Here is a 27,799-nt window from a genome sequence, read left to right as displayed (position 1 = left end):
TAAAAGGTGAATAATCACACAGATATCTTATTAATATTACGTCTCTTTTTCATTACTTCCATTCATTTTGATATTTTTTGAGGCCGGTAAAAATGGACTTATTGTTGGAAATATTTGTTGGTGTAAGTGTATAGCTTACGCAACACGGTTTTGATCAATATTTTACGATAAACTTCATCTACTTATTTTACTCAAAAACAAATTTTATTAAATTCTTAAATTTGCAACCAAAATTCCACAAGGCAATGCATGAAAAAAAAAAGTTTTTTTTATAGTGAACTGATTTGATTAAATTTAGGTGCATTTTGCATGCATATAACTGAATTTATAGTTTATCTCATATTGGCACTCGGAGTAACATAAAAGACTAACCACAACTCACCATATCATTTTAAAATGTATTTGACTTTCAATTTTGTGTTTATCAAAGATAAACAGACAATTACAATGCCACGGCAACTATTTTTGTACAGATTCCTATACTGGGTGAAATTTATATTTTGAATTTCAGTAAACATTACGTCTATAATTCATTTTGGATAGAGTAACATTAAAAAAAAAGAATCAATGGTGGTTACAAAACTTTCCTCACCGTAAAAAAGCATACATTTTCATCACCAACTAGGTATAATTACGAGAATGCAATCTTTAATAAACTTGAAATATATATTATTTCCGGACTGCATGTCCTACATTTTGATTCTGATCAAAGGTTGTGGACTTCCTGAAGTGTACATAGTTCTAAATCAGGCGAAAAATGTATCAGTTGCAACGACGATTAACTGTTTTGTTAAACGTTGTAGTAGATGTTTCTTAAGCAGTGGCGACAGTCGTAGGACATAGCAATACGCAGAGTACTTTTCAAGGTATTGTTATCAAAGGTATATACAACAGTCTTCGGAACTATTAAATACCTGTGCCCAACAGCGTATCAACGACCCATGACATTCAATAGTTCAAAAATTGTAATAGATTTATTTTCAAATTCGTATAACAAAGAAAATTGAGTTTAATTTGAACGCAAGGCACTAATGCAAATCAACCAAAGTATATTTCAAACGATTTGCGTGGTTGGTTTTCCCAGGTGTCGCAGTCGGAATTTCTTTAGTAAAATTGGCATATGAGTTGGGTCTCTTTTTAGTCGTCCGTACTGGCAGTTTGTCTGCTACACTCCATAGGCCAAAATATTATGCATTTCTATTGGTAGATGCAGCGATAGTGGACTGCTGACACACTGCCTTGTTCTGAAGTTTTCGACGAGGGTGCAAAATTCCTAGATGCCAAATATCTGTTTCAAGTTGTGGTCTAATGTCCAGTTCTTCTCTTCATCCGATTTTTACATTTTTTGCTCAATATTCAATATATTTTGATGCTTGCTAAATAGAATATTCGTAAACGTTTTCCACTGAAGTTTGCTGAATAGCAAAGCTTTATCATATTTATACGTTCTGATGATTGACCGCCGAAGAATGGGAAGATCTCGCTCTCGTTCTCCAGACCAAGCTGCGGAAAATTACGCCGCTGTCGCGACATCAATTACGTATGCAGGTGTGTATTGTGCAACCAGAATGAGAAAGCCCCACTTATAAAAAGCATAGAAAATAAAATAATGATACCACGCCATCAGCATGTAGTTAAGTTATCATCGATGGACGATTGGGTTAACCTCATCTTGAATCTAAAATAATTGTGTAAGTGATGCACAATCGCAAAAGTAGGTCGAAATGAATTAGTTTTGAAAGATCTATGACCAAATTATATATTCAAGAATAGTTTTACAAGTAAAATTGACCAAAACAAAGTCACGATCAATCAATTATTGAAAAAGTACTGGTGGAACAGTTACGTACTTTCGTGATGGGCACATATAGATTTTTTGTGTTCGAAATTGTGTTTTTCCACGTATGATAATTGTTGCAGAAGTAAATTGACATTACAAAAAAGTAATCATACGTTTATTAATAATATATGCGTTGAAAACCTAGTTTGCTATTTCCATAGACAAGTCATGTTATCAACTCACAAATAGAACATGTACTACAACAATTTAAAGTGATTATTACCCAGTAGTATCTTTGTTTACCAGCTTTCGTCTTGAGAATTATTACTGGGCTGGTTGTATGTGCTGTCATGCTGTCCACTGCTTCGTTCGTGATGAATGGATTGAACTTAAGAGAGGTTGGTGCAAATCTACTGATACATTGGGGTCAAATGTAGGTCAGAGAAAGCCATTCGATCGAAAATGCGGATTTATTTGTTATTTTTTTTTTATATATCATATAAGCGAAATGTAGATAAAATATCAAATTTGGTGACACTTGATATGCTTGGCTTAAGGTTTTATTGTAGTTACATATACACAAAATGATTGAAAATTAACAGCTGCTGATAATCATAGGATATTATTTGTGAGCAAATCTCGTATTTTAAATTGTTGAAATCAGTATTGATGTGGAACGGTTCATGTCCAGGAATCAGTAAAATTTGGCACGGCAATGGTAATTCAAATAATTTATTTCATATTATAGATTTGTGGTTATTGAATATTTGCAAATTTCTGCTTGAGTCACGAACTAATAAATATGGACATTTATTGATCACGACTAACCATTGTTTTATTTTGTCGATTGAATTGTTTTCAGAAAAAAGAGACAAGACAACAATTGATGCAAGGTATACTACCCATATTTTATCTATGGGAAACAGAAATAAAGTTATCGACGACCAAGAGATAAATAGATGGAAAACATACTTTTATAATTAAGCCACATTTAAATTGAAATTTAGCCTGTGCTATATTAGTTGAATAATTGTGTAATTCGTCATTTACTTCGACATCAAAGTTCTCCTTATAAATTCAGTACAACTTTTTTATCAATTGGTTGGGCCAATAATAATATTATGGTATGAAAATTCATTAGTTGTAATGAATTAACATTTTATTTATAGAAGTACTTGAGACTCGTTTATTGATTTATGGTAAGAAAACTTTTGTATAATAGTGAGGTATTTCAAAGTTCTCGATATCTTGATGTAAATTAAAGTTAAATATAAGATTGGGTATAGCAACTGTTTCCAGAATTAAATTAGCTGTTTTGATTAAATATTCGATTAAATATTGTGACATTTCCGATCAGTTGAACACCAATTCCCAACATAATTTTATCTCAATAATACAGATCTCAAAAGAATCGCTGATCAACAGAAGAGAAAATGTAAGTTTTGTTCAAAATAATTGTTGTTAAATTTATAAAAAAAAATATATGATTGTACAGAGATCAATCGATTAAACATTTGGGTTTGTAACATTTCACACCTAATTTTCAGTAATAGTAAAACGATATACGATCGGAGACCGCCGACTTACGATCTTCAGCATGTTCAATATTTTACTCAACCAGCCCAACAAAGTCGAAAAAAAAGCGACGAAAGTTAGGGAATCCCCCAAAACAGAAACTGTGGTTTCGATTCCTCCACTGTGACTCAATAGCGACACCGCGTGTCCCATCACTAACTACCTACTAACTCGCTAATTATATGACATAATTCACTTCATCAATAGGCTTTTGGACCGAGATATATGAATGTACATGCAAAATTTGGAGCAGATTCAACCTCGCTTTTGTGAGATATCGCGTAACATACGAAAGTGTCTAACAGACAAATACCTATCAACATACTTACCGATCGAGATCTATAAGTAACAAAGTAAACCACTACCAGTGCTCCGAAAGTTATGGGCCTAACACAGAAGTTTTAAAATTAGTTTTTATATTCTCTTTTTAACGTTTTGCAGCTGAAGAAATATTTGACGGTAAGTTACGTTTACAAATTAGTTCCAATTGTGTTTTAAATTGTGAAAAAGGTATCATCTACTCTAAATTACTACTAAAAAGCAGTTAAATTATGGCAAATATTTCTGTGTTTGAAACAAATAAGACGATGTCGGGCTTAGGCAATTAGCGTATGTTTTAAATCAAAATTATTTTTAAAGAAATAAAATACCACAAGACTTTGCGTGCAATATTACACCTTCAATATATATATATATATATATCTATTATATCATCATATATATATCGCTTAGTTTAAATATGAGCCCAAATATGAAGTAGAATTATCATATGAAGTATACCATAGGAGGGGCAATTAAAAATTTTACCGCAATGGTGACAACAAGGTCTATATTATCACTGATCTTTAAAATCATTATATTATATAAATATTTATTATATTACAGAGGTTCTGCGCGTAAAAGATGGAATTAAAGGTATAAATGGCCAAACTACATGTTGAATTCTTCAGTTATTACATGCATTCATCGATTCCTACATGCATTGTATATATTTGAAAATCAGTATCGTCTATTTGAACAAATTTTTGAATGCGTGAAATCAATCTCCTTCATCAAAATTTCTTTGGCTTAAAAGTTTCACAGGTTGAAAATCATTAACAATAACTGTAATAAATTAGATAAATTCAAGATTTATTATTTTATTTATTTTTGAGTCCAATGTTTTTGTCAGCAAAATAAATAAACGGTATTTTGATAACAGATGTAAAAAAAGAAGCCGATATACACCAGACACAAGATGAAGAATCACGAAAGAAAATATCTAACAACATCAATGGTACGGAATGTAATTTTGCATTGAATATACTACTACCACCCTACACCATTTAACGTTTATTTTTTTGAACACTTGATATAGAATTCAAAGATGAAATACACGAAAAGTTAAAAGGTAAGGTGAACAAGAAATAAAATATTGAGAGAAGTACTTTATTTTTAAATTTCGAGTGGTCATTGAAGACGTTGTTATAATAACGCCAGGAGAATGCATCATGAAATTTTGTACAACTAATCGCGTTAAAATATTTGCGGCATTTGTTGGATGCAGGGTGTTGTAGGAGTGTAGTTGAGTTTTATTTGTGTTTTGCAGTTATTTTAAATTTTAAAATGTTTATTCAACTTTGTTTTGAGATACGTTTTTCATGATTAATATACATAGAATTTGTTGGACATAGTTTTTATGTTAACCGTGAAAATTACCTTTTCGAAGCCGTGGAAAAAGACCGAGAAGACAAGCATATTTCAATACAGGAGATGCTAGCAGGTTATTATACATATTACATATGGTTCTAAAGTTTGGCAAGTTTTGCATACAGTACCATGTTACGATAATGTCTTTAATTACTTTTATTTCATATATTCATCTAGATTCATTTATCAAAAATAACGTTGAGAGATCATAGAATATTTTATATTATTAAACTGAGTATATCTCACAAAATATTATGGTAATTTGATAGGAATGTTTTTTTTATTTTTTCAATTTAGTGATAAAACTTCTACTAACATTTTTTGTTTTTCTCAAGATGAAAGAAAGGAACTGGAAGAAATTCTAGAAAGTGAGATCTGCATATAATACTAGATTAGGACTTTATTTGTTGATATTTGTTGTTTGAAAAATACTTGTAGTTATAGTTCATTGGCCTCATTTCACAACTAACCAAATCATCGCTGCATAAGTTGTTTAATTTAAAATGTTTTTTAGTGACCAACATTTTTCATTTGCAGGACAAGAACGTCGAAGTAGTTCGAGCATGGAAGGTAAATTATAGAACAAATTTAAATTATTAGAATATATAATTTTTACCGGTCGTCATCAAAACTATAGTAGCTAGCTCGGGAGTAAAATGTAGGCTAATGCTAAGGAATGACTTAATCCAGGGGTGTGCAACCTTTAATACAGGCGGGCCAAATACAAATAACTGGGTGAAACCGCGGTACACACCTTTATTTACCATAGGCGTTCTAGTAGTTGCAGGCACATGACATGCGTTGTTCGCTTCCCACAAGCTGGCTATTAGGGCATCGTAACATCATAGGCATGAATAATAATTTGGGCTCAGATATAGGATTTGCAACGCAAAGGGGTTGAAAGTACTTGCACGTACCACAATAAATTAAATTACTCGTTTCGTGACCGCACATCATTCGCAATAGACTATCCTCCGCGGGCGCACAATCTTTTCTTGTGGGCGCATTGCATACCCCTGATTTAATCGGTTAATATTTAAACATGTGTTTCGATCTTGTGATCAATATGCAAGCTGTCGTACTTACTGTGATAATTAGATATACAAGTATATATATATATAATATATTTTTAAAGCTCACTTCCTTATTTTTCAATTATCTTTTTGATTTCAGTCCTGACAAAACGGATGTTCTTCCAGTTTGATGGTGCGTTTTTATTCAGTTTTATCTCATAAAGTTTTTGTCTCAGCTGATATTTATTACTTCATTAATCAAGAACCAAGTATGGCAATCAGAAATAAACTTATTTCAGTACTTCAAAGTTATTTCAGATACCATTTTCAATGATAAATGTAATAATATTTTCTACACTGCACTAAAGAATTTCCTAATTTTGTACTGATAAATATTTCGAAATAATCCTTATGGGCCGACGTCTCTTAGATTAATATTATATACTTCATCATCAAAACAACAACTCATAAACTCAACAAGTATAAAAAAATGCAGCTTTCAATCGTCACTAGAAAAACATGTTGTGTACTGATGATTAAAAAAATTTAAGTTTGAAATACCCCGATTTATTCGTGTTTAACGTATAGATTTAGTTTACCAGAATACATCAGGAACAACTGAAAAAGTCCGTTAGTCAAAGACTATATTTTGTTAACACAAATTGGTAAAAACTTTCTCACAAAAATGAAGATATACTGTTAAATGTTTTTACATTTATATTACTTTTTTTTGCATATTTCTAGCAACACATCGATATATTGTTCAAAGAGCAAATGGTGAGTTTGGAAAGTGTTTTGTAATATGAGTTGTTCATCACGAATTTTCATTTTCGCCATTATAAATTATAAGATATAAAAATATCACATCTATAATTCAAGTGTTGAATACTATACACAGGGTTTTCCATAGAACATATATAGCCCTGCTGTGTTAAGGTAACACACCTTTTCTGTATAGAATTGAGACATCATCAAGTGTTTATGCGTAAAATAATTATCGATTTTGTTGATATATTCAGGTATTACAAGCTATCTGTCAATTGTTTCTCAAGGTATGATCATGCATCTCTTGATCTGTATAAGCACAGTTATTATTGTTGTATATAAGCACAGTTGTACGACGGTGTATACAGACAGTCACAGTTGCGTTTATAATGTGATTTGCTCAAATTTTTAAACGCGGGGCGTGGCAAAGCAAAGCGATTTTATTTACACGGTCAACAAATTGTTTGTTGTTTGGAAATGACACCGTTGTTTAGTCGTAAATGAAGTGGAATCATAATTGTCAAACTATTTATTTTAATAATGAATTAGATGGTTTATCTTTTACTATTATTCAGCATGTCCGTATCATTAAATACTTTCATATTGTAACTTTATGTTTACAGGACAGAACAAATTGATGATGTCTAATTTTAAAGGTAAAAGGGCTGAATTCGAGTATAATTCAATCAATAAATTGCGTCTAACTTGTATAAACATATGCATAAAACTATTATACGATTATTTTTTATTGAATAGTTGGTTTTATCGATTACATTAGGCAACATATTCAAACTGAAAATTCCAATACCAACACAGATACAGTTTAAATGATCCAAACAACTTCCAATAATTTTTGTTTTTGCTTGATTCTGCCAATTCATCTAATTTTTTTTTTAGATGTTCTATCCAAAGTATTCGTGACTTATGAAAGTAAGACAATATTAATCAAAAAAACGCAGAAATAAAAGAAAAAAGAGTAACCTCTTTTTTATTTGTTTCTCCTAGGAATGAAAAGCACATATTTGGAAAAGTCAAAAGGTATGAAAATTGTATTAACGAGTAGAAAGTGAGTCAGATGGTGTAACCATTCACAAAATTCAAGCATATATTGGGTTATTTATGCAACTCCATATCAATTTTAGAACAAACAACAACTTTATCATACAGGATAAAAGGTAAATGGCACTTAACGGTAATAATAACTTGTTATTTTCATGTTGTTTTGGGTTTGAAACTGAGAATAATTGACTTAGTGATTTCAAAAACAGGGTTGCTTGTCTGCAACATTTATGGCGATAGTTTTACTAGCAAAGTTTTATTAATGATAGATTTTTGTCTCTACCTGAAAAATGAAAAATAGTGTACTTGTATGGTCAAAATATCAATATTTTAAATCATGCTTCCTTTAGATAATCTTATACTGATGCGCTCGGAAATGAACTGTGAGTAGCCTATATTTCCTTCCTTTTGTACTTTGCTTGTTCGGTATAACTTCAAAAAATATTAACTTCCTAGTAGCGTACTACATATAGAATGCTATACATATAATAATATTTTGCATTGTTATAAAACCCGCAAGACGATTTATGATTTATTTAACAGCCATTTTCAATTATATGTCATCAGCGATTGAAGGTAAGATATATGTATAAATTCTTTGTTTTTTTTAGGAGTCATGAATATCAATAAACTTACATAAAGTTATGTGATTCGTTTTGCCTCCATCATTTGGGGTATTTTTATGAAAAAAATGAAACGTTGCAAACTTGTTCCACATATTGACACATACTGACTTAGGTTTCACATATTTATCCCGGGAGAGGAAAGTCGATAAGACGACTTAATCATATAGCGAACCACGGACTCTCATCCGGTTAACAGTCCGTGTCGAGAATGGGGGAATTGTTTGTCCCTATAAGTATACTTTCTATAGATAGTCGATTCCCGTGTTATTGAACAAGCAGTATGGAATGTAACTCCCAATCTGGACTCCTTCAGTGGTCAATAATAAACACAATGTATTGAATGACAAATGTTGTTATATTGAAAATTCCACAATCCAATACAAATACATATATATTGAAAATACACCCAACCCTTAATGCAGTCAAAAACAGAATAATATCACAATATATTTCAGCCTTCTCGGCGTAACCGGAAACATACGTTAGCAAATTGGTCGCTTACAAAGAAGGCTATATAGAACGAAGGCTTTATGGCTGTCGCAAATCATACAGTGACCTATTTCAGAGAATGCAACATACTATTATAATGAAGGAGTTAAATAACATTATAATCCATAGTTACAATTCATATTCGCTACACGAGTATGTGATGATTTACCAAGTCATTTGTTCCCTATTCATGAACTTGATGGTGGCAGAAACTGTAATCGACCACCGGTTACGCGAACTTTCAAGACCCTATTTCACGATAACTTTTTGGGATAGTATAGAATTTACATATTTATCCAGTGGGAGAGGAAAGTCAATAAGACGGCTTAACCATACGGCGAACTACGGTCTTTCGTCCGGTTACCATTCCGTGTCGGGTATGGGATTAGTTAGTTATTTGTTTACGGAAGCATAGACTTGAGCATTCGGCTGCATTTTGATAACAGGTACACGCCGAAGCCTGAGAACTGAATTAACGAGTAAGTACAATTTTGTGTTTGTAAAATTGTAGTTTTCATTCCAGCACCCCGGCTATTACTTTATCTTTTAGTCGATATACATATTTGAGGTTTCACGATTTCCTCGACCTAATATAGGCATCCTCCTAATTTTCTCGTTTTAATAATATTGGACACGTAGTGATCATAACAAACATTTTGTTGTTATGTTGTTCTTGTACTTTGACACGTTTTGAAGTAATCACTTTTCTCTTCGATTACTGGACCAATTGCTTTGAAATTTTCAGTGGTGAAAGATGGAATTTTCCTCCAGAAAATTATTACTTTTATTTTTTGCTATGACGTCATCAAATTATGTGACGATCCAAGTCCATATATTTGAGCAAAGCTCTCTTGTGTTGTTGTTCTTTGACACTTTTTGGACACCTAGTGAAAAATCTAAAAAGTCGCTTTTTTCTTAAATTACTCGACCAATTTTTAGTGGTTAAAGATGAAATTTTTTTTCAGAAGGCTATTACTTTAATTTATTTCAAATATTTCTGTTAGCTCAAGTGAGATTTGTTTTTGTATGATATGACGTCGCCGAACGTTCTTTGGACGCATGTGCTGGCACTCCTCTTCGTGTTCTTCTGCTCACATGCCATTGAACGTCGGTGGTTCGTAACGAAATCCTTGCTTTGCTAAGATTTGAGGAAGGGTGAATGGCGAATAGTGCCGTACTTGGTGTTATGTTACAGTAGTGACTCGGATCGTTGGTGTTACTACAGTCGTGAGTCGGACCATCTTGCAACTTAAATTCACGTTTTCACAAGACAGGAACTTCTAAAGATAGGGCAGTTCCGGTACCGTAACACAGCGCGGTGACACTGAACTAATTCATAATTGTATCGTAAAAGCGGGGCTTGCAGTCACTGTTATAACTGATGTCTTTAAACGTTGGTGCTTTTCTTGGAATCGGGAAACGTGTCCATATATTTGAGCATAGCTCTCTTGTTCGTCATCATTATCATTGAAAAATCGCTTTTCTCTCCGAATACTGGACCAATTGCTTTAAAATTTTCAGTGGTTAAAGATTGATTTTTTTTGCCAGAAGGCTATTACTTTTATTTATTTCTGAATTTCGTATGAAATCTGATATTTCCTACAAAATTTCGCTTGCTTGTCCGGTATGATTCTGTAAGTTCTTGCTACGCGAAACTCGGAAATTTTTTGAGGGTACCAGTAGCGTCAAAGGCAAGACCTGCTTCGCTCTAGTTAACGTGTCCATATATTTGAGTATTGCTCTCTTGTTCATAAGTTCAATATTTCATATCGTCCATTGTTTCAATTAAGGCGAAATTGTTTCTGGGAACAAAGGAACAGTGGGTAAGTATTATCACAGTTAAGTTTATTTTGGTGAGGAAGTAAAAACTGCGTATACAAAATTGAAAGCGAAGTGTTCACAATGTTATAATTGAAAAAAGCCATGAAAAACCGACGCTCGTTATCAAGGAGCGCCACTCAAAGTTATATTTGTCTAGGTAAAATTTAAAAAGTTTGAAGGGCCGAGGAATATAGTTTTAGTAGCATTTTTATTTGCCAACTAACATCGCCCACTAGAGATTATTTTGGAGAGCCAATCAATCCACTAGATGAAAGGGTTATTCACCTTTTCAAGGAGATTGCATCAAGCGCCGCTGCTCCGAGTATCATAGCGGTAATATGCTTTCTCCAGAAATAAGCAATGAATGAAATAGGTCGAGTCGTTGATGTTTTCATAACATGATTACACACAATTTATATGGCGCCAATACTCTATAAAATCCCATCTAGACAAATATATTGCTAATGGTCAAAATTATAGAAATACTTCACAACTATTACGGATTTTTATCTGATATATTCATTGAATCAAAAGAGATTTTTTTTTCATTCAGCTTACATGAGTACTGCCTGGCATGGTCTCCGCAGTGAGTAACTCAATATTGTGATATAGATATGTTTTGTCAAACTTGTTAATGGCTGTCCAATAAAACTATCCATTACCTCATTTGACTACTATATAATAAATAGATATATATTATAACAACGGCGATCTCATGACTTTCGCCAGCTTTTCGATAATTCGGATAATTTTGATACTGAACCTATTAAATATGTTGATAAAAATTGACACTCCCTAAGTTTTACTGTTGCTACACATGACTAACATTTTGATTTTTCAATTGAAGCCATTCTGATGGCGAAGTACTTCGAGTAAACAATCAGGCAATCTGTTGTCAACTATATTTCACTACAGATAAATTAATATATTAAAATCGAATTCAACGAATTCGAATGCAGTTAGAACTTTATCATTTGTTTCAGACAATTTGAATACATTGGGAATTGTTAATAAAAGTAAGTCCATTAAAATAGTGTACTGACATTACTGTGACAGTATTATCATCTGTAATATAACATGTACTGGGATTCCAAATTATTTGTTACCTGTGGTTTAATCTACAATCAGAAGTGTACGTTGTATGTAATTTATGATTTTCAATAATATATGTTGTATATATGTAAATAGGTATAAGTAAAACTGGTAATATCATAAACTTCTAAAACAAAATCTACGGAGATGAAATAGGAAGGTATAATTTTTGCTCAGATTATTGAATTTATTGTGACTAGAATCATTTAAACACGCTCGAAAGTAAAAAAAAAAAACAGATTTTCTTAAATATTATTTATTCAAACCTGAATTTAATATTGTTCAATCTGAGTATATGTACAGCAAATTTTATTAAATAAAGAGTATTTACATATCCCAGAATATCACCAATCTTCAATAGAAAGGATGAAAAGTGAGTGAAATTATTTTATTTGTAATATGATTTTATAACAAGTTGAATGTAATTTACAAATCATAAACCCTATAAGCCATAGTCACTTTTTCCAACGACTTGGTGTAGGCTACTTGAGTCCTGCAAACAAAACTCAAACATACCAAAGAGACAGAAACTTTTGACAAAAAACTCGAACTAAAAAGTTGCTTGTGCGTTTTTGAAGAGTCGATCTGTATATCTGAAAATGCATCAAGTCGATTTGGCATCATAGAATTGAAATTAGAAGTTAGACTCGACCAGGGTGATATGTGGCTGCATTTAAATTAAGGTTGAAAGACTTTTTATTGACTCTGTAATGTAGAACACATATAATACTGATAACTTTTTGTTTTCTGTAGTCGACGTTAAAATACTTCAAAGCAAATTGAATGGTATGATTATGTATTTTATATACCGGTATCTATCTTTTTCATAGCAGCTTTACTAATTTAAAATTGATTTATACTTGACATCTGGTTGTTGTTTAGTGGGTGTTATTCCTAATTTATTAGATGTAAATTCAATTCAAATAACTTCTATTGCCCATTAAATATTTAATTCAAAATGTGGAATTTTCAAAATGGTTTAAACCAGTGGTGTGCCATCTGCGGCCCGCCAGGAAAAATTGTGCAGCCTGCGGCGAGGTGCCAATTTTGAATGGTGTGCACACTAAACGAGTTTTTACTTTAGGTAATATGGTTTTTGCAAGCAATTCCAATCTCTTTGCGTCGCAAAGCCCTGGTTTAAATCACTGTGGCGGACTTCCTGTCTAGTACTCTTGTATCTACTTAGACACAATACTCGAATTGAAAAAAAAGTATGATAAATATAGATTTATACATTATGAACAGATTCAATAATGTAAATGTAGACCTGGTATATAAAATATGTAAACAAGATTTAATGTTTTAAGCTCAAACTGGTGACGTTGGCGCAATGATCAGAGGTAAGTAGCATTCTGTTTATTAAATAGTTCAAATTCCTCAATGAAAAAATAAATAGGCAGGTTGTTGAAAAATATCTATCTATCGGTAGCCGGGTAGACTTCAAAATATCGGACTTGTATAACATTCTTTTGATACATTCAGAACATTTATACATTACAATTATACATTCAGAAAACAGGAGATTGATGGAATATTTGTTCGAGGGTACGTATAATTTTTTTATACAATTGTTTTTTGTATAATATGATTGATTTAGATAAGAGTCAAAACACATGAGTCTTGATTTTGATGTCGAAGTTATATCCCACTCTGACACAACCCGACAATACATTTATTTTAAAGAGGATTCATCTCATGGTTCATGTCTCGATCTGAATAAAATTTTGATATTTATATCTTTTTCTCATCTTTGAAAATGTTCAAAAAATTCACAGATCAATCTCGAGTCAATTATAAACATCACGCAGGTGAGCTACATATATATATGCTTATATATATTCCATAATTCTAGAGCAGCAGCTGGGGGGGGGGGGGGGGGGGGGCAGCCTTTTTCCAAGGTTTTTAGACCAGGGGCTAAAAACCTTGCCCACTTAGACTTGCGGCCATGAATGTGTGACGTTACATTTTATGAACTAAATTTACAGTGTTACAAAACCAAAGTGGAAAATAAGTCTCGTGCCAATACTAAATTAAATTCCAATTTCATCAAATTCTTTGAGTTATATTTTAGCTAAAACATCAAAATTTGATTGAAGTATGGTTGTGGCAGCATCAGACGGGCCAGATTGAATTACCCATCAGGTCGCATTTGGCCCACGGGCCGTACTTTTCCCATGTCTGTTCTAGAGTCTGGACCTTATTTTGAAGAAAATATTTTGATTTCATATTCATAAATGCAAATCAATTTTATATGTTCCTAGATCAGAGTACTTTTATAGATGCAGGGATCCAGAGTACGTGAATCTTTTTATTCACTATTCTTTGAAAGTATATTTTTTATTATTTCAATATAAAGTTATTGTCAGCTTGAAACTGTGTTTTAGATTGATGCAGCAAGCAGCTTTAAAGATGCATATTGTGACAACTATATAAATGAATCTACATTAAATGTTTCATTACATTACTACAAAGTTGTTTGTAAAGTCGAACAAGAAATTAGAACCCTACATTTTAAAAATTGTAACGTTGGATCCTTCAGACTCTTAGATAAAAAAAAATTGAAAACGCTTTCCATTGACCTATTATGATTTGGAATTGAAACCTCGTTTCTGGATGTTTCTTTTTGCTACTCTACGAGTTTTTGTTACACTTTTACTAATCTTAGCATTTATATTTTAAATGATTCATTTCAGCTATATTCAGATCGATTGAAAACTCTGCAGCTGGTAATTTTGTTTTTATATCTAAACTTTTTACGATATAGTAAATATTAGGTAAAGTTTACCAATAATCTTAATGTTACACTGTTTACTTAGAGCGCAACTCTTTCCTTGGCAATAGGATCAATAGTCTACAAGTGTTGAATTACGCACTTTGGACACATTATTTGTTATTTCCAAGAGTGCATAGGCCTAAAGAAAACTTCTGCGCATAAAGTATTCCACTGAAGATTTTGATTTCCAAACCTATATAAATAAGTGTAGTGCAATACATAGTCTTTATAATCACGCCAGTTGCCAAACGGTATAATTATACAACTAATTTGTTACTTATAAAAATTATTCTTAAATAATAATTTAAACAACTTTTAGATGTTAAAAGTGAAGCGAAAAAGGATGCCAAAGGTAAACATAACATACCTATCACCTATCAGTTACCATTATATCATTTGCTTTTTATTTATTAATGGTGTGAACTGTATCAAAGGTTTGACCATGGGAATTAACAAATTATAGCTGTTTGTCGATTATATTCTTTACGCAAAAGAATTTATTTGTAGACTAAATTATATTATAACGTAACAAGTATATAATTCCTAATTACTCGTTTAATGAGCCTATAATTCAATTAGAATTGAGACAAATGGCAACAAAACGCAGAAAAGTTGATGCTAAGTGCAAATGGTTTAATGGCGTAAAAAATATTCAAATGGTCAGTCTTCGCGCGCTGCTTAAAATTTAACTTCTGATCTGTGTGATAAAATGTGATTCATTGGTCCTCCATTCGATTTTTTACTTTCTAAAAATATGTGCGGCCCGCCAATGACTTGTAACCTTTAATTTTGGCCCGCGAGCGACAAAAGGTTGCCGACCCCTGACCTACCGTATGCAATTTTGCCTCTTTATATATGAGTGTTCCATAATAGGTTGTTTCATTTGTTCTCATATCCCGTATGATATTTAATACCATTTTCATAAATCAAACAAAAAACACTAGTCCCAATAAACATTAAGACCAGAACACCTGAAAGTGAGAGAAGTACCATATATGGAAGATAACTCAGAACAGTATCTGACTATTTCATTTAAAAGCTTTTTGCTTTTGAGATGCTGCAGACACCGCTTCAAGCAAACGACAGCGCTAGAAAGCTTTTCCTTGTTACAACTATTCAGTACTTTGATCAAGGGTGAAGGCAAATTTTTCTAATGAGCTGAAAGAGCATATCGATTGGATTCTACCAATATTTCAATAATATTATAAAGTTACATGATATCAACATCATACAATTAATGACTTCAGAATGGAAGAAAAATAACTGTATAATATATTTTTACATTCAGAGGCAAAAGATGAAGTTTTAGAAAAAATCGAAGGTTCGTTTGTTTCCAGAAACCACACAAAAAACTATCGACAATCTGTGTATAAATGATAATGTTTTCATTGGTATAGTAACTATAGTACAGTAGTATGATCGTTGTTCAATTTAAACTTCAACTTATGTGGCCATAGTACTATGACTTTTTGTTAGCATCAATTACAATGTTTCGAACAATATATTTGAAGTGTCGAAGGTTGCAAGACGATTTTCTATTGTACTTACCATAATTCGCTTGTATTCATTTTATGTTCATTATGACATGGCTTAACTCATAATAAATTATCATTGGATTTCGCATTTTAATAGCTGCGTAACTTCAACTATTTAGAGCGAACATACTTTTTAAAAAAGGAACTCATGGGTAAGGAGATACTAGAAAAATATTAATATTTTGTTTCTTATTTACAACCTTAGATGATATACGGTAAATGTACCAGTTACCTGTATTATTGTAAGCAACAAAGGCTCAATGTTCTTGATACCACATGTCATATATAGAATGCTTTTTTTAGAATACGACTATGTTTTCATTCGAATTATTGTTTTGTCAGATATTTTGGGGATTGTGTGTTGACCTATTTTAGGAAAAAATGGTCCTATTGTCTTTGGTATTTGGTGTATAACACAACTGGTCTAGGTGATGAATGAAGATCTTGCAGAACTGTGTATTGGCCGATCAATATTTTACGTTGTTCGCGCTAGGCTTTTGAAACTGAAAATTGCTATGACTAATTGATTCATTTCTTTCGTCTAATCAGCATCAAGAACACAAGTTGGTCAAAAGATTATTGGTAACGTTACTTATGCAAAAATATTTAAGAACATATTATTATTTTGATTATATGTATTTAAAAAAAGTTGCATGAAAAAATTACGCAGCAGATCAAATATTTTTCAGGTTTAAATGAAGACCTCACTAAAGTAATCACTGGTTAGTCATTGAATAATATTAATGAATGATTGCCTTGGACTTTGTCATATATATTTATGTCTGATTATTATGAGCTATCATCAGATTTCAGACATTGAAAATAAACAGACATTAAACTTTATTTCTGTAATATAATAGTGAGTCATAGGTACTGGTAATAGGAAATGAACTATTACTTGATTTCCACGAAGAACAAATTAGTAGAATGCTCATGTGATTTATAATCATAGATCGGTACCGAAATGCCTGTAAATTTGTAAAGATAAAAAACTTCCAATTTTATGTTCATTTTACATTCTCACAGAGAGGCTTTATTGTATAGTAATATCAGAATATCATGATAAATTACCTAGAATTAACTACATTCTTTGGCTGTGTTGTCATAAATATACTTTTATCGATTTCTGAAAAAAATCAGCGTAATGAACTGATACTGGCAAGAATGCCAAATTATTAAGTTAAAAAATACTCAATCATTAACTGAACGGGAATGAAAAAACAGCAGCAAAAGAGTCCCTGAGTTTTCTGATTTAAAAGAGATACTGTAAATACTTGTGTAATATTGTAAATTTTCTCATAATACTAGTTCGATTCTGAGTATTGCGTTATTTTAGTGTCAGATACACCAAAACGAAAATAATGCAATGATTCAATTATTTTCACAAGAGAACGATATCGTTTTTCTGTGATTTTAAATAGAGAGGGAATATTGGTTAATTTTTTTGAGCTTGTTTTGCATTTTAATCACATATAAAAATTATGTTTACTTTTCTGATTGACAGATCACAGAACTGCTATTGAACGTAAGTTCTAACTTATACGCCAGTTTGTAAAATGTTTTGCGAAAGCATGCAGCTCAGCTTGTGCATTCGGAGAAAAGGACTACCCGACTGTGGACTATTTAATAACTGACTCCGAATGAAAGTTGATTAAAATTTGAATCCTGGACTAAAATACTTGAATACAACTTTTACATAATAATATTATGGCATGCGAAAAGTTGTGTTTTGCGAGTTGTTTTCAGTTTTTCTTGAAAATTTTGACTCTGGAGAATTTAGAAATAATGCTCCACTCATGTGACCAATAGGTAGTTACCAAACCACTGCAATATTGCTGCCAAAAACTGCACTGGTCGTCATTTACTATCTACTATTTATGGATAAATATGACGCCCAGAACGAGAAATATATATATGTGTGCTTATTACAATATGGTTGTATAGCATAGTAAACTAGCAAATTAAGGCATAAATATTCTCTCGAACATGAATGTATTTATCGTATTTGGGGAAAACTGTTGGTGATCTAATATGAAAATGTGCATTTCACAATGCTGAAAGATCTCTATCTCTTTAACTGATAATATTTAAAAAAATAAATATGACATTTATCATTTAGAAAAAGTGACCAACCTTACTACGTTAGTCACAAGTAAGTTAACATTAAAAAAAAATTATAATATTTCCGTCTCCGAATTTTATATGGAAATTATTTGTATTTTTAGATGAGGTGGCAAACATAAAAACAAAAATTGGAGGTGAGAAAGGAGAAAATACAAATAACCCTTACCATTTAAACTCCTTCGCATAAATAATGAAACTACGCCTCGAAGGGGAGTAAATTTGGTTTACCGTTCAGTTGCCGATAAACTTTATTGAAAGAAATATTGATCATAAGAAAAAAAAATTTATTTTTTGAAATTCCTGTTGGTAATGGGAAACCTATATACAATTTTGGAAACATATTTAAAACATTTCTCAGTGCTGCATTCACACTTATTTGTCAAATATACTCATTTGGGCATAATTTCCAACAAAAAACAATACTTTCAATTGATTCTTGGTGAAAGCTTTCCTCTTTGCATCAATTTTAACTAGCAATCTCATTCCATCGATGATAAGAATAATATTTTGTGATTTATTAGTTTTGTGTTGCATATTACAAAATGCATTATGTGGTTTTCATGTTAAGCGCTTGCCTTTCATGTCATGTATCTTTGATTTTATAGGTAATTCTTAATAATATTTATTATTTTGGAACCATTTTTGGGTGCTCCCGAAGTATGCGAACCAAGATGGCGGACATCGGAACGTAACATGGGTAACAGGTTAGGGTTAGGCGATAATTTTTTTCCAATTTTCCTTATTTTAGTCCTATTATAAGTTCGAAGACTAGCCAAGAGCCTCCCGTAGTATTTATACCTAAAATTATGGCCTAACCCTAACCTAGTACACATATTACATTCCGATGTCCGCCATCTTGGTTCGCATACTTCGGGAGCCCCCATTTTTGGAGTAATTCTATAGATACAATTCAAATCAATTATCTGTTACAAATTCTCCTCAAACATTTAAACCTATTGAAAGTTTGATTTTTTATATAATTTTACAGATGAATCAACGAATATTCAGGGTAAGTCGATCAACATATCTATCGACAACAAATCTGTAACAAAGCTACAAACACTAAATAACCAGTATGATATTAATAATAGTTTGAAGCGCATAACATTCTTTTTAGGCAATATAGAAAATTTTACGATAAATCATGTTTGATACACTCGGCATTCTAGCCCCTTCCTGTTTTATCACATCAATATCAGTTTCCCAATAAATTTTGAGATGATATCTTGCGCAAGAAAATCTTTGGTGTGAGCAATCGTTATTAACATATGCTAAATATAATCACTTGACTATTGGCATATATCTATTCAAACCGAGTATAAAATAATATTTTAGTTACCTACCTTTTACTCACTGATGACAACCACAATCAGTCCAAAGTCGAAATCTTTGAACGTTTCATTGAGAAAGCTTTTTACCTCAAGGAGACATTTAACATACATTTTGCATATTGTCTCAGTGTATATACACAAATTTCATTCTACAAATAATATAAATCTAGCTCCTGTAATTTGATTTTGAACGCGATCTCTGATTTGGTTGATAGTGCTTTGTCTTATCCATGATATATCAATGCAAATTGGCAATTTTGGAATAAACACTCATAAAAACTTATGGTTTGGATACTCTTTTTTTGTTAAAATAAATATATTATTTGAGACAGCTGTAAAGTTTGCTCAACATGTTGCAAATTTTGAATACAAATATTAACACTCATTTTCTTTTAAATTGCATATTATAGTAAATTTAGACAGATATTATTACACGATTTATTCTTCAATTCAAAAATCTTCAATGTGTTATCTTTAGCGGAAACAACAAAAATTCAGACAACGCAAGGAGGTAATGAACTTCACATTGAAATTAGTCAATTACTTTAATTTCAGATTTTAAAAATAATTCTCGTTGAATTTTTTCTTTTGAAATATCGTTCAAGGAATTGTACAATGATGATCTATAGCAGGTGTGTGGCCCGCGGCCTGTGAAGAAATGCCAATTTTAAATGATGTGCGTCCCGCTAAGCGAATTCCTAATATAGTTCAATGTAGTTCCTGCGAGTAATTCCAATCAATTTGAAGCGAACAACGTATGTAATAAGATCAATAAACAAACCGTTGGTACCTGCAACAACTAGAAATCCATGTTAAATAAAATTGTGGCCCACGGTGTGACACAGTTATTTGTATCTGGCCTTCCTGTATTAAAGGTCTGACCCCTGGCACACTTAGCATTACAGAGGATAATTGCCTAATAATCAAAGGCAAATGGCTGTTAAAATGTAAATTAACATCGACGAGGTATATATAATTTGTGATAGTCAGCAGTGAGATTTAGTTTAGTAGTCTGATTCGGCAAATATGCAACTGGTCTATGTATCTGAGAAATGGGACCATCTGATAAAGGTCATTTAATGACTTCGACTCGACTTCAGGTCACCAACAAAGTAAGCATGAAACTTTCTATAGCAAAATAGTGGAGCTACTTTTTCTCTGAATCCTGACTTCGGAATAAAAAATCTGACTACCTCTACAACCGACTTCAAAAGATTTCAATGCTCAGGAGCAACCACGACTTCAATACCAAATTTTACATGTTTGCATAAAATTTTATACTAATTTTTGTTTTGCAGAGCATGAAGTATATATCAATGCCACAAAAAGTGGGTAAATTATTTAATTTTAGTTTTAAAAAATAGAATAACTTTATGCCACGTTATGCTAATGAAGTTCAATAAGAAAAGTTTCGACTCTATTTAATCATCGATGGTGAACTGTTGCTTTCAACGATTGGGAAAACAACGGTAAATTACCCAAATGATTGCTTAAGACCACTAGAATAATAAGAGTTTTTGCAAATTAAATCAGAACTGTTAGCAGAAATTGTGGGCTCATAAAGAAAACTTATTTCACAGATCCTGTTCCCATTTTTTTCCCAAATTTTTTTTATAGTTTAATGAGTTTTATAGGTTTTTATATATAAATTTTATATGGGAAGAGTCGTAAAAACACAGCAAGTCTAAATATACTAATAACATAAACCTCCCTGCGATGTGACGATTTCAGATATACAAAATCCACCCCCATAAATACTTTCTGGATTTCAGAAAAAAAAAGATTAAAATAGGTAGCCATTAAACAAACGCTTTGTTAAATCAAGCTTTGGAAAAACAAAAAACAACTCAATAATTATTGTATATTTATATATGAATAGTCTATATGACTAGTAACAATTTATTGAAATATGATTATTTGATCGTTTTTTGAATTTGAGAGCTTTAATCTGGGCCTCAATGTAGTGATCTAATAAATCAGCAGACCACCCAAATTACATAATTGGGCTTCAATAGACTCATTTCCACCTGAACGCAAACTATAAAAAGAGTAGCGCCAAAGAACCAAATGACAGTCAAAAATGGGTACCAATTGGCGTAAATATTTTTATTTTTGTGTTACAGAAGCAGTAGTGGACGCAGAAGCGACAGTTACCCGTGAGATGAATTTTTATATTTCATTAATTTGTTTCATTCTTGATCAAATTCTGATTGTAAACCAATAGTCATAAATTGGGCCAATTTACATATTTATCGCCAATTTACATATTCGAACCTGCTAACTCACATAGGGTGATCGGAGGCGCGATGATGAGCATATTTCCAGCGCTTAGAAGGATGCGCCACACCACCGAGCCAATAGTCTTCATATCCCAGAAAGATATTGTTTAACCTATAATATTGTCAGATATTGACAAGGCTATGATATTAACCATCCATATTATCATAGAAACTTTTCTTCATCTTTCTCTCAAGATGTAAACTTTAATAACCTTATTCAATAATAAAAAAATATTTGACCGCCAAAACTAGAAAAAAATAGTAATGATTATACATATTTATATACCTCGTGTGAATATGCATATTTTACTTAACAGAGCACATACTGAGTGTTACTGGTAAGCTTTTATTATTCAAAAACTATACATTTATAAGAGCGTTGGGGAATTAATTATGGTTTTGGCAAAAAATACTCGAAAATCACTAATCACACCCTTATTAACATAAGAAATGTTTCCCAATGTTCTTTCCTAAGCTTAAGATGTAAACTTTAGCCTTATTTCATAATTGAAAAATATTTCATAGCTAAAACTAGTAATAGTAATAAATGTTATCATTGTTTACATGATTCATATATATATATATACATAACAGCGCGTGTAGAAATTATTGCCGGTAAGTGTTTCTATCATTTTTGAATATTCAAGTATCATATGCCCACCATAAATGAACTTTCAACTAAATAGATAATGAACTGTAAGAAGTTTATTGAAGAAAATACACTTTTTGTCTTTTCAGCAATAAAATCAGTTTATCTCTTAGCAAATTTTATAATATTCAGTGAGCTTTAAACCTAAAAAACATTTTTCTTTATCAGTTCTAATCAGTTATAAAATTTATGTATTTTTTCAGATAATGTGACAGAGATAAAGAATATAACGGAAGGTGAGAATGCACAAAAATGCCATGTATCTGCACAGGGATCATCAGTCAAAAGTAGCTTGATCACTATTACATTTTTGTACACAGAATGTGTGGAAGGATTGCTATTCTATTTTAAATTATGGAAGCGCTTTTATATGACAACTGAGATATGACATTTATCTTTTTTGCAATATACTGTTATTAGATTTGTGAAAGAATGCTCATACTATTTCCAAAGTTTTTTTTGATAATTGGGTCTCAAGTATGTTTTGTTTATCAGTTTCTAAGTTATTACAACACATATCTTGTCATATCGTTGCAACTTAATTAAACCTGCCATGTATAAAACACCAAATGTTTTTTTGGCAACTTTTAAAACTTCCATTTTAAGTTTTTAAACACTAGACATTTTTAGAGAACGTTTTTGTAAATTTAATTTTTATCCAGTTCACACTTTCTCAATGAGATTTGACCACTCACACGAAAATATCCCATCTCTTATATATAGTTTTCATAAACACGCTCTTTAAAAATGTTGATGGGTTTAAATGCCAGTGGATGGAAATCTTCATGGGTAGAAGCATTGATACCAATGATAAAATTCTGATTGACTCGGCTTAGTTGCCTCATTATTATCATTGAAATACAGCCTTTTGTTTATTATCTCAAACCTTATTTATCTAACAAATTAAATACAACCTTTTAATCCCCAAACTTCAGTAAGAAATCAACCACCTTCAAGAAATCAAATGATTAATTGAATCAAGATATTCTCTGCTCACTCTTCTTGCTACAAACATGGTTAATTTGGCAGTCACAAATCGAGACAGCTTAAATATTCCTGTTAATTATTCGGTAAATTTATAGCTGGAACATGACTGCAGAATACCACACCTCAACATACTAAATGATATGAGTTAGAAGATTTTAGGATAAGATGAATTTGTATATTTTTAATTTTCAGACAGAACAGCTGAAATTCTGAGTAAGTAGGGATGAAAATAATAAATCAAATATAAATCCAAAATGGAGAGCTATATTCTATATTCAAAAAAAACAATGACTTTGAACAACATATAAATATAGAATAAATTTTCAAATTTTTTACTAAAAAACGGAATTCGATTTTGTGGCGAATGTTTATTAGCACAATGGGGTCTGTCTGATATATTCATTTCCGTTGTATTTGAAGTCAAAGTGAAACTTTTAAAATAATTTCCATTTTTTTCATGTTCAACTGTATATTCTTCTCCCCTTTATTTGGCATTTTCGACACATGAAGTTTCTATGTTAAAAATATGAATTTATGTATCAAATACCATGCTCATATATTAGAGGACCAACTGTTGAAAATTTCTAAAATCATTTTTTTTTATTTCCAATATAAATAAAATAATTAATTAATGAAAGTATTTTTTGTATTTAGCAAAGATGGGTGAATTGGATACGCTAGTCAAAGGTGAGTTGGTATTTAAAATATGATAAACACAAAGGATCATTTTTATTCTATTTGACAACTATCTCTGTTTAGCTAAGTCATTGCTTGGACAGATAATTAGGAAATTCTCACGATTTTGACAATAACAATTATTAGCTAATTGGCGATTGGAGATAATGACTTATTAAATGCTTGTTTTTTATTTATTCAGTTAACTATTTTATTAATATTTAATTAGCCGAATCAACCGATATCCAGGGTAAGTGAAAACATAATATTTTAGGGGAAAGCTTTGTAACAATATATAAATCACAGAATGTTTTTACCATTATATTTTGATGATATTATGAAAATAAACTCTTCGGTTTCAACTTTAGGTTATTTTGTTTATAAACAAAATTGGTTTCAGCGCAATTATATTGAATGAATTTTTGTGTCACAGACATTTTGATATATTTACTCTATTTTTTGTTCATTATAAGCATGATATTTTCTTGCCATTCTGTAAGAAATTACTATATTCATTGTTTTAGCGGAAACTACAAAGATTCTGACAGCACAAACGGGTGAAGTTTATTTTAGATAAAAAAGTAGTATTTTCTCTTAAAAACAGTGTGATTTGAATCTGATGGTTCTGCAAGCCAAAATTCTATTTGACAGAAAAATTATACTTTTACGCAATTAAATGAAATTATACCATCGGAACATTAATTCGTCAATTTCTCGTTTCAAACTATGTTTAAATCAATGTTTCCTCGACTTTTGGGTACAAAAAAACTTTTCTATACTCTACGCTCAGCGTCTACAATGATAAGTTTCTGTGGTCTATTTCGAAAATGACGTATGACTTTAGGACGTTTGGGATGTTTAAAAATACTGGATTGTCTTAATATTACTGACAACTAATATCAGCCTAGCCCTAGTATGACATGGTATTTTTGAGAATGTTTTTTGTTTTGTTTATTAAACATATTTGCTTGTTTACAGCACATAAAATGGTCAGCGATGGTTTAACAAGTAAGTATAATCAAAAAGAAAAAAGAAATATTTGCCTCGTCAAACAAGAAATTGTTGTTGTCGTTAAAAAAAGATTCCTTTACTCCACAACTAAGACATTAATTGATTTGAAATTTTTTGTACTTAAACGATTGGTGCTGCTAGATGGCTATCATATATTTCATTTATTTCTAATTTTCCTTAGTCCTATCCCTTACCTGTATTTCCCCCAAAATTTGCTGTTGGACACATTTAGTTGAATATAGAAAACACTTTATTTCACCATGCATTTTCGCCGATCATTTTAGCGCACTTAGCTTCAACCTCACCGTACCGGCACTGATGCAAACCCACTTCAAGTCCATGTGTTTAAGAATTGCTCTTTTATTGCACCCTTGAACGTTTTTCGCTTTAATGTATATTATTTTAATCTTTTGCTGTTGTTAGTCGACGTAGAGCCTGAAATATATATAATGGTCAATCAATACTTGTTGAAAACGATTTAAATCTGAGTGAGAGTATTTTCAATTGTAGAATAATATACAGTCACACACTGTTTTGAATTCATATTTCTTTATACCAGTCAAATTCGATCTATGAGAAAAATGATAGTATAAAAAAGTGGAAATAATCATTAAAAAAGTTTCTCTAATGCAATTATTTTACCGTGGCAGTAGTAGGAGCCCTTTGCAACCTTATCCTATTTTATTGCTCCAGATGCGCTTTTGAGGTTGTACTTTGTTTAGGGGAGAGTGACAGATGATGTTTTTCATATTCAATTTTATAATCCATATTCTTGTTTTATAGCTGCAGCAAGTAACCTGAGCACTACACTTGTCAGTGAGTTGAATTTCTATTTCATTCATTTCTTCTGAATAACACTTATTTGGGATCATTGCCTATAGCCAATCATAAACATGTACTTTTGACTTACTGTTCAAATTTATGTGACCTATTTTTAAGATTAATCAATGATTGTGTATTACCGGTACTTAACTATCACATTAGTATAGAAAACATGGATTGATATCTCGCAGCTTTTTAAAAATTATTTTAGTACGTTATCACACCAATCCTAGACCAAAATATTTATCAATTCTGAAAATTTTTTTGGAGTTGCTGCTAATTCGATATGAATGAATTTAAATACGAGTTGAATTGAAATGAAAAGTTCTCATCATTGACCTTGCTTATTTTGACTATAGAAACTAGTTTATATGAATGGTCAAACAACCAAATCCACCTTTGTTGATAATTTGAATGAATATTTGATGGCAATGCATATTTGAAACAATGTAACCCATTTACAATTGAGGCAAGTTTCATGCGTTTTTATTTTAGTTATGAATCCCACATGTTTCTACCAAATTTTTTTACGTTACATATATTTGGGCATTGCTCTCTCGTTTTCGACTATATTGCATGACCTTATACTCAACAGCGTATTTTGAAATAAAAAATTTATAAACCAAAAAAATACAGACGGACATTATGTCATAAATCGAAAGATTAAAAATTGTTTTGTGAACAATCCCAACGGATATTCAACCCATAGGCACCGCTTGTTTTATATGTTTGTGCTTGTCTTCACAAAAATGAAAATTACTTGTTAAATTTATTTCTTCATTTTACAGCACATAAAACAGTGATCGATGCAATAAATGGTAAATCAATTTCTATAAAGAATCTCTGTATTAACTGCTAAAATGTTTTATTCTTATTATAAATCCCATGTTATCATTAATTAAGTGTATGATTAGAAATATTTTCACAAATTCTTGAATGAACATTATTTTTTTTTTATAATTTTCTTGATTTCTTTATGAGCTACACTGCCCGCCGGCTTAAATAACTTTCCCTGGAATCACAACTTTGTTATGTTGTAAAAGAATATTTGAATCGAAAAGTACTTTTATATTCTTCATTTAGCTGTAACATCAACATTGGGCACTACTCTAGGCGGTGAGATGATTTGTTTTATTCAAAAACAAAAGCCAATTTAAAAATATTGCGTAGAATGTATATATCTGTTATTTCATTTCAAAAAATGTTGATTTTCTATATCTGCGTTTTGCATTACTTCAATGTAATAAAAAATATTAGTATTATCTCTCGAGTAAGCCACTCATTTAAAGTTTTGGATATGATGAATTGCAATTATTTATCCAGAAATTTTTTTGCTCATGTTGGAGTTAGCTCGGTATAACAGCATTTTCAATTTAAACAATTGTTTAAATTTACACAATTGCTCTATCATTCATTCATTTTAAAACAAAGTATGTAAAATTAAAATGATGGAATCTCTTTCTGTATCTCCATCCTGTTCTGTAGCATTAGGGCATTGCTGATTGGTGTAATATTTTATTGTTTCAAATGATTTGGTTTACAGGACATAAAACAGTTATTGATACCATAAACAGTGAGTGAAATTGCGTAAATGTATGCCTTAACTAACTTTATTGTACATGGTGTCAGATTAACAATTAGAAAAAGAAATGTTGTACTAACACTGAGTCCCAGTTTGCAGACTTTTATTGGTATTGTTTTGAA

At 31.3% G+C, this 27,799-nt stretch overlaps 2 protein-coding genes across 2 annotated transcripts in view; both read left to right on the top strand.

Moving 5' to 3' along the window:
• The first annotated feature begins 1,355 nt into the window (after positions 1–1,355).
• Positions 1,356–4,296, top strand: LOC120330417 (uncharacterized). Its single transcript, XM_039397380.2, has 7 exons — positions 1,356–1,548; positions 2,087–2,178; positions 2,643–2,673; positions 2,950–2,979; positions 3,180–3,215; positions 3,797–3,814; positions 4,241–4,296. Exons 1-7 carry the CDS (start codon positions 1,452–1,454, stop codon positions 4,294–4,296), a joined length of 360 nt encoding a protein of 119 aa, XP_039253314.1. The 5' UTR covers positions 1,356–1,451.
• Positions 4,297–4,555: 259 nt separating this feature from the next.
• The window catches only part of LOC120330418 (uncharacterized), a 30,990-nt gene continuing 7,746 nt past the window's right edge, over positions 4,556–27,799 (top strand). The window contains exons 1-49 of the mRNA XM_039397381.2: positions 4,556–4,631; positions 4,713–4,745; positions 5,064–5,117; positions 5,380–5,412; positions 5,582–5,614; positions 6,218–6,250; positions 6,802–6,834; positions 7,077–7,109; positions 7,446–7,478; positions 7,720–7,752; positions 7,828–7,860; positions 7,965–7,997; positions 8,232–8,264; positions 8,425–8,457; positions 9,443–9,475; positions 10,787–10,819; positions 11,371–11,403; positions 11,801–11,833; positions 12,250–12,282; positions 12,663–12,695; positions 13,217–13,249; positions 13,422–13,454; positions 13,685–13,717; positions 14,171–14,203; positions 14,603–14,635; positions 15,002–15,034; positions 15,971–16,003; positions 16,337–16,369; positions 16,767–16,799; positions 16,907–16,939; positions 17,722–17,742; positions 18,337–18,369; positions 18,443–18,475; positions 19,330–19,350; positions 20,151–20,183; positions 20,971–21,000; positions 21,796–21,828; positions 22,269–22,289; positions 22,546–22,566; positions 22,804–22,836; positions 23,780–23,800; positions 24,242–24,274; positions 24,492–24,512; positions 24,787–24,819; positions 25,241–25,270; positions 26,057–26,089; positions 26,884–26,913; positions 27,179–27,211; positions 27,639–27,668. Of these exons, the coding sequence (XP_039253315.2) occupies positions 5,108–5,117; positions 5,380–5,412; positions 5,582–5,614; positions 6,218–6,250; positions 6,802–6,834; positions 7,077–7,109; positions 7,446–7,478; positions 7,720–7,752; positions 7,828–7,860; positions 7,965–7,997; positions 8,232–8,264; positions 8,425–8,457; positions 9,443–9,475; positions 10,787–10,819; positions 11,371–11,403; positions 11,801–11,833; positions 12,250–12,282; positions 12,663–12,695; positions 13,217–13,249; positions 13,422–13,454; positions 13,685–13,717; positions 14,171–14,203; positions 14,603–14,635; positions 15,002–15,034; positions 15,971–16,003; positions 16,337–16,369; positions 16,767–16,799; positions 16,907–16,939; positions 17,722–17,742; positions 18,337–18,369; positions 18,443–18,475; positions 19,330–19,350; positions 20,151–20,183; positions 20,971–21,000; positions 21,796–21,828; positions 22,269–22,289; positions 22,546–22,566; positions 22,804–22,836; positions 23,780–23,800; positions 24,242–24,274; positions 24,492–24,512; positions 24,787–24,819; positions 25,241–25,270; positions 26,057–26,089; positions 26,884–26,913; positions 27,179–27,211; positions 27,639–27,668 (1,444 nt within the window). The 5' untranslated portion in view covers positions 4,556–4,631; positions 4,713–4,745; positions 5,064–5,107. The remainder of the gene's footprint in view (positions 4,632–4,712; positions 4,746–5,063; positions 5,118–5,379; positions 5,413–5,581; positions 5,615–6,217; positions 6,251–6,801; positions 6,835–7,076; positions 7,110–7,445; positions 7,479–7,719; positions 7,753–7,827; positions 7,861–7,964; positions 7,998–8,231; positions 8,265–8,424; positions 8,458–9,442; positions 9,476–10,786; positions 10,820–11,370; positions 11,404–11,800; positions 11,834–12,249; positions 12,283–12,662; positions 12,696–13,216; positions 13,250–13,421; positions 13,455–13,684; positions 13,718–14,170; positions 14,204–14,602; positions 14,636–15,001; positions 15,035–15,970; positions 16,004–16,336; positions 16,370–16,766; positions 16,800–16,906; positions 16,940–17,721; positions 17,743–18,336; positions 18,370–18,442; positions 18,476–19,329; positions 19,351–20,150; positions 20,184–20,970; positions 21,001–21,795; positions 21,829–22,268; positions 22,290–22,545; positions 22,567–22,803; positions 22,837–23,779; positions 23,801–24,241; positions 24,275–24,491; positions 24,513–24,786; positions 24,820–25,240; positions 25,271–26,056; positions 26,090–26,883; positions 26,914–27,178; positions 27,212–27,638; positions 27,669–27,799) is intronic.

Source organism: Styela clava, chromosome 12, assembly GCF_964204865.1.
Source record: "Styela clava chromosome 12, kaStyClav1.hap1.2, whole genome shotgun sequence".
NCBI lineage: Eukaryota > Metazoa > Chordata > Ascidiacea > Stolidobranchia > Styelidae > Styela > Styela clava.
The sequence above is the reverse complement of the archived record's forward strand: the minus strand, read 5'-3'. Positions and strand labels throughout refer to the sequence as shown.

What these genes read in the sequence shown, in the direction of transcription:
- LOC120330417 (XM_039397380.2), top strand. Translation starts at nt 1,452, where the DNA reads ATGATTGACCGCCGAAGAATGGGAAGATCTCGCTCTCGTTCTCCAGAC. An exon ending in ATGGATTGAACTTAAGAGAG is followed by an intron (nt 2,179 to 2,642) that starts GTTGGTGCAAAT and finishes AATTGTTTTCAG; the next exon opens with AAAAAAGAGACAAGACAACA. An exon ending in GACTCGTTTATTGATTTATG is followed by an intron (nt 2,980 to 3,179) that starts GTAAGAAAACTT and finishes TCAATAATACAG; the next exon opens with ATCTCAAAAGAATCGCTGAT.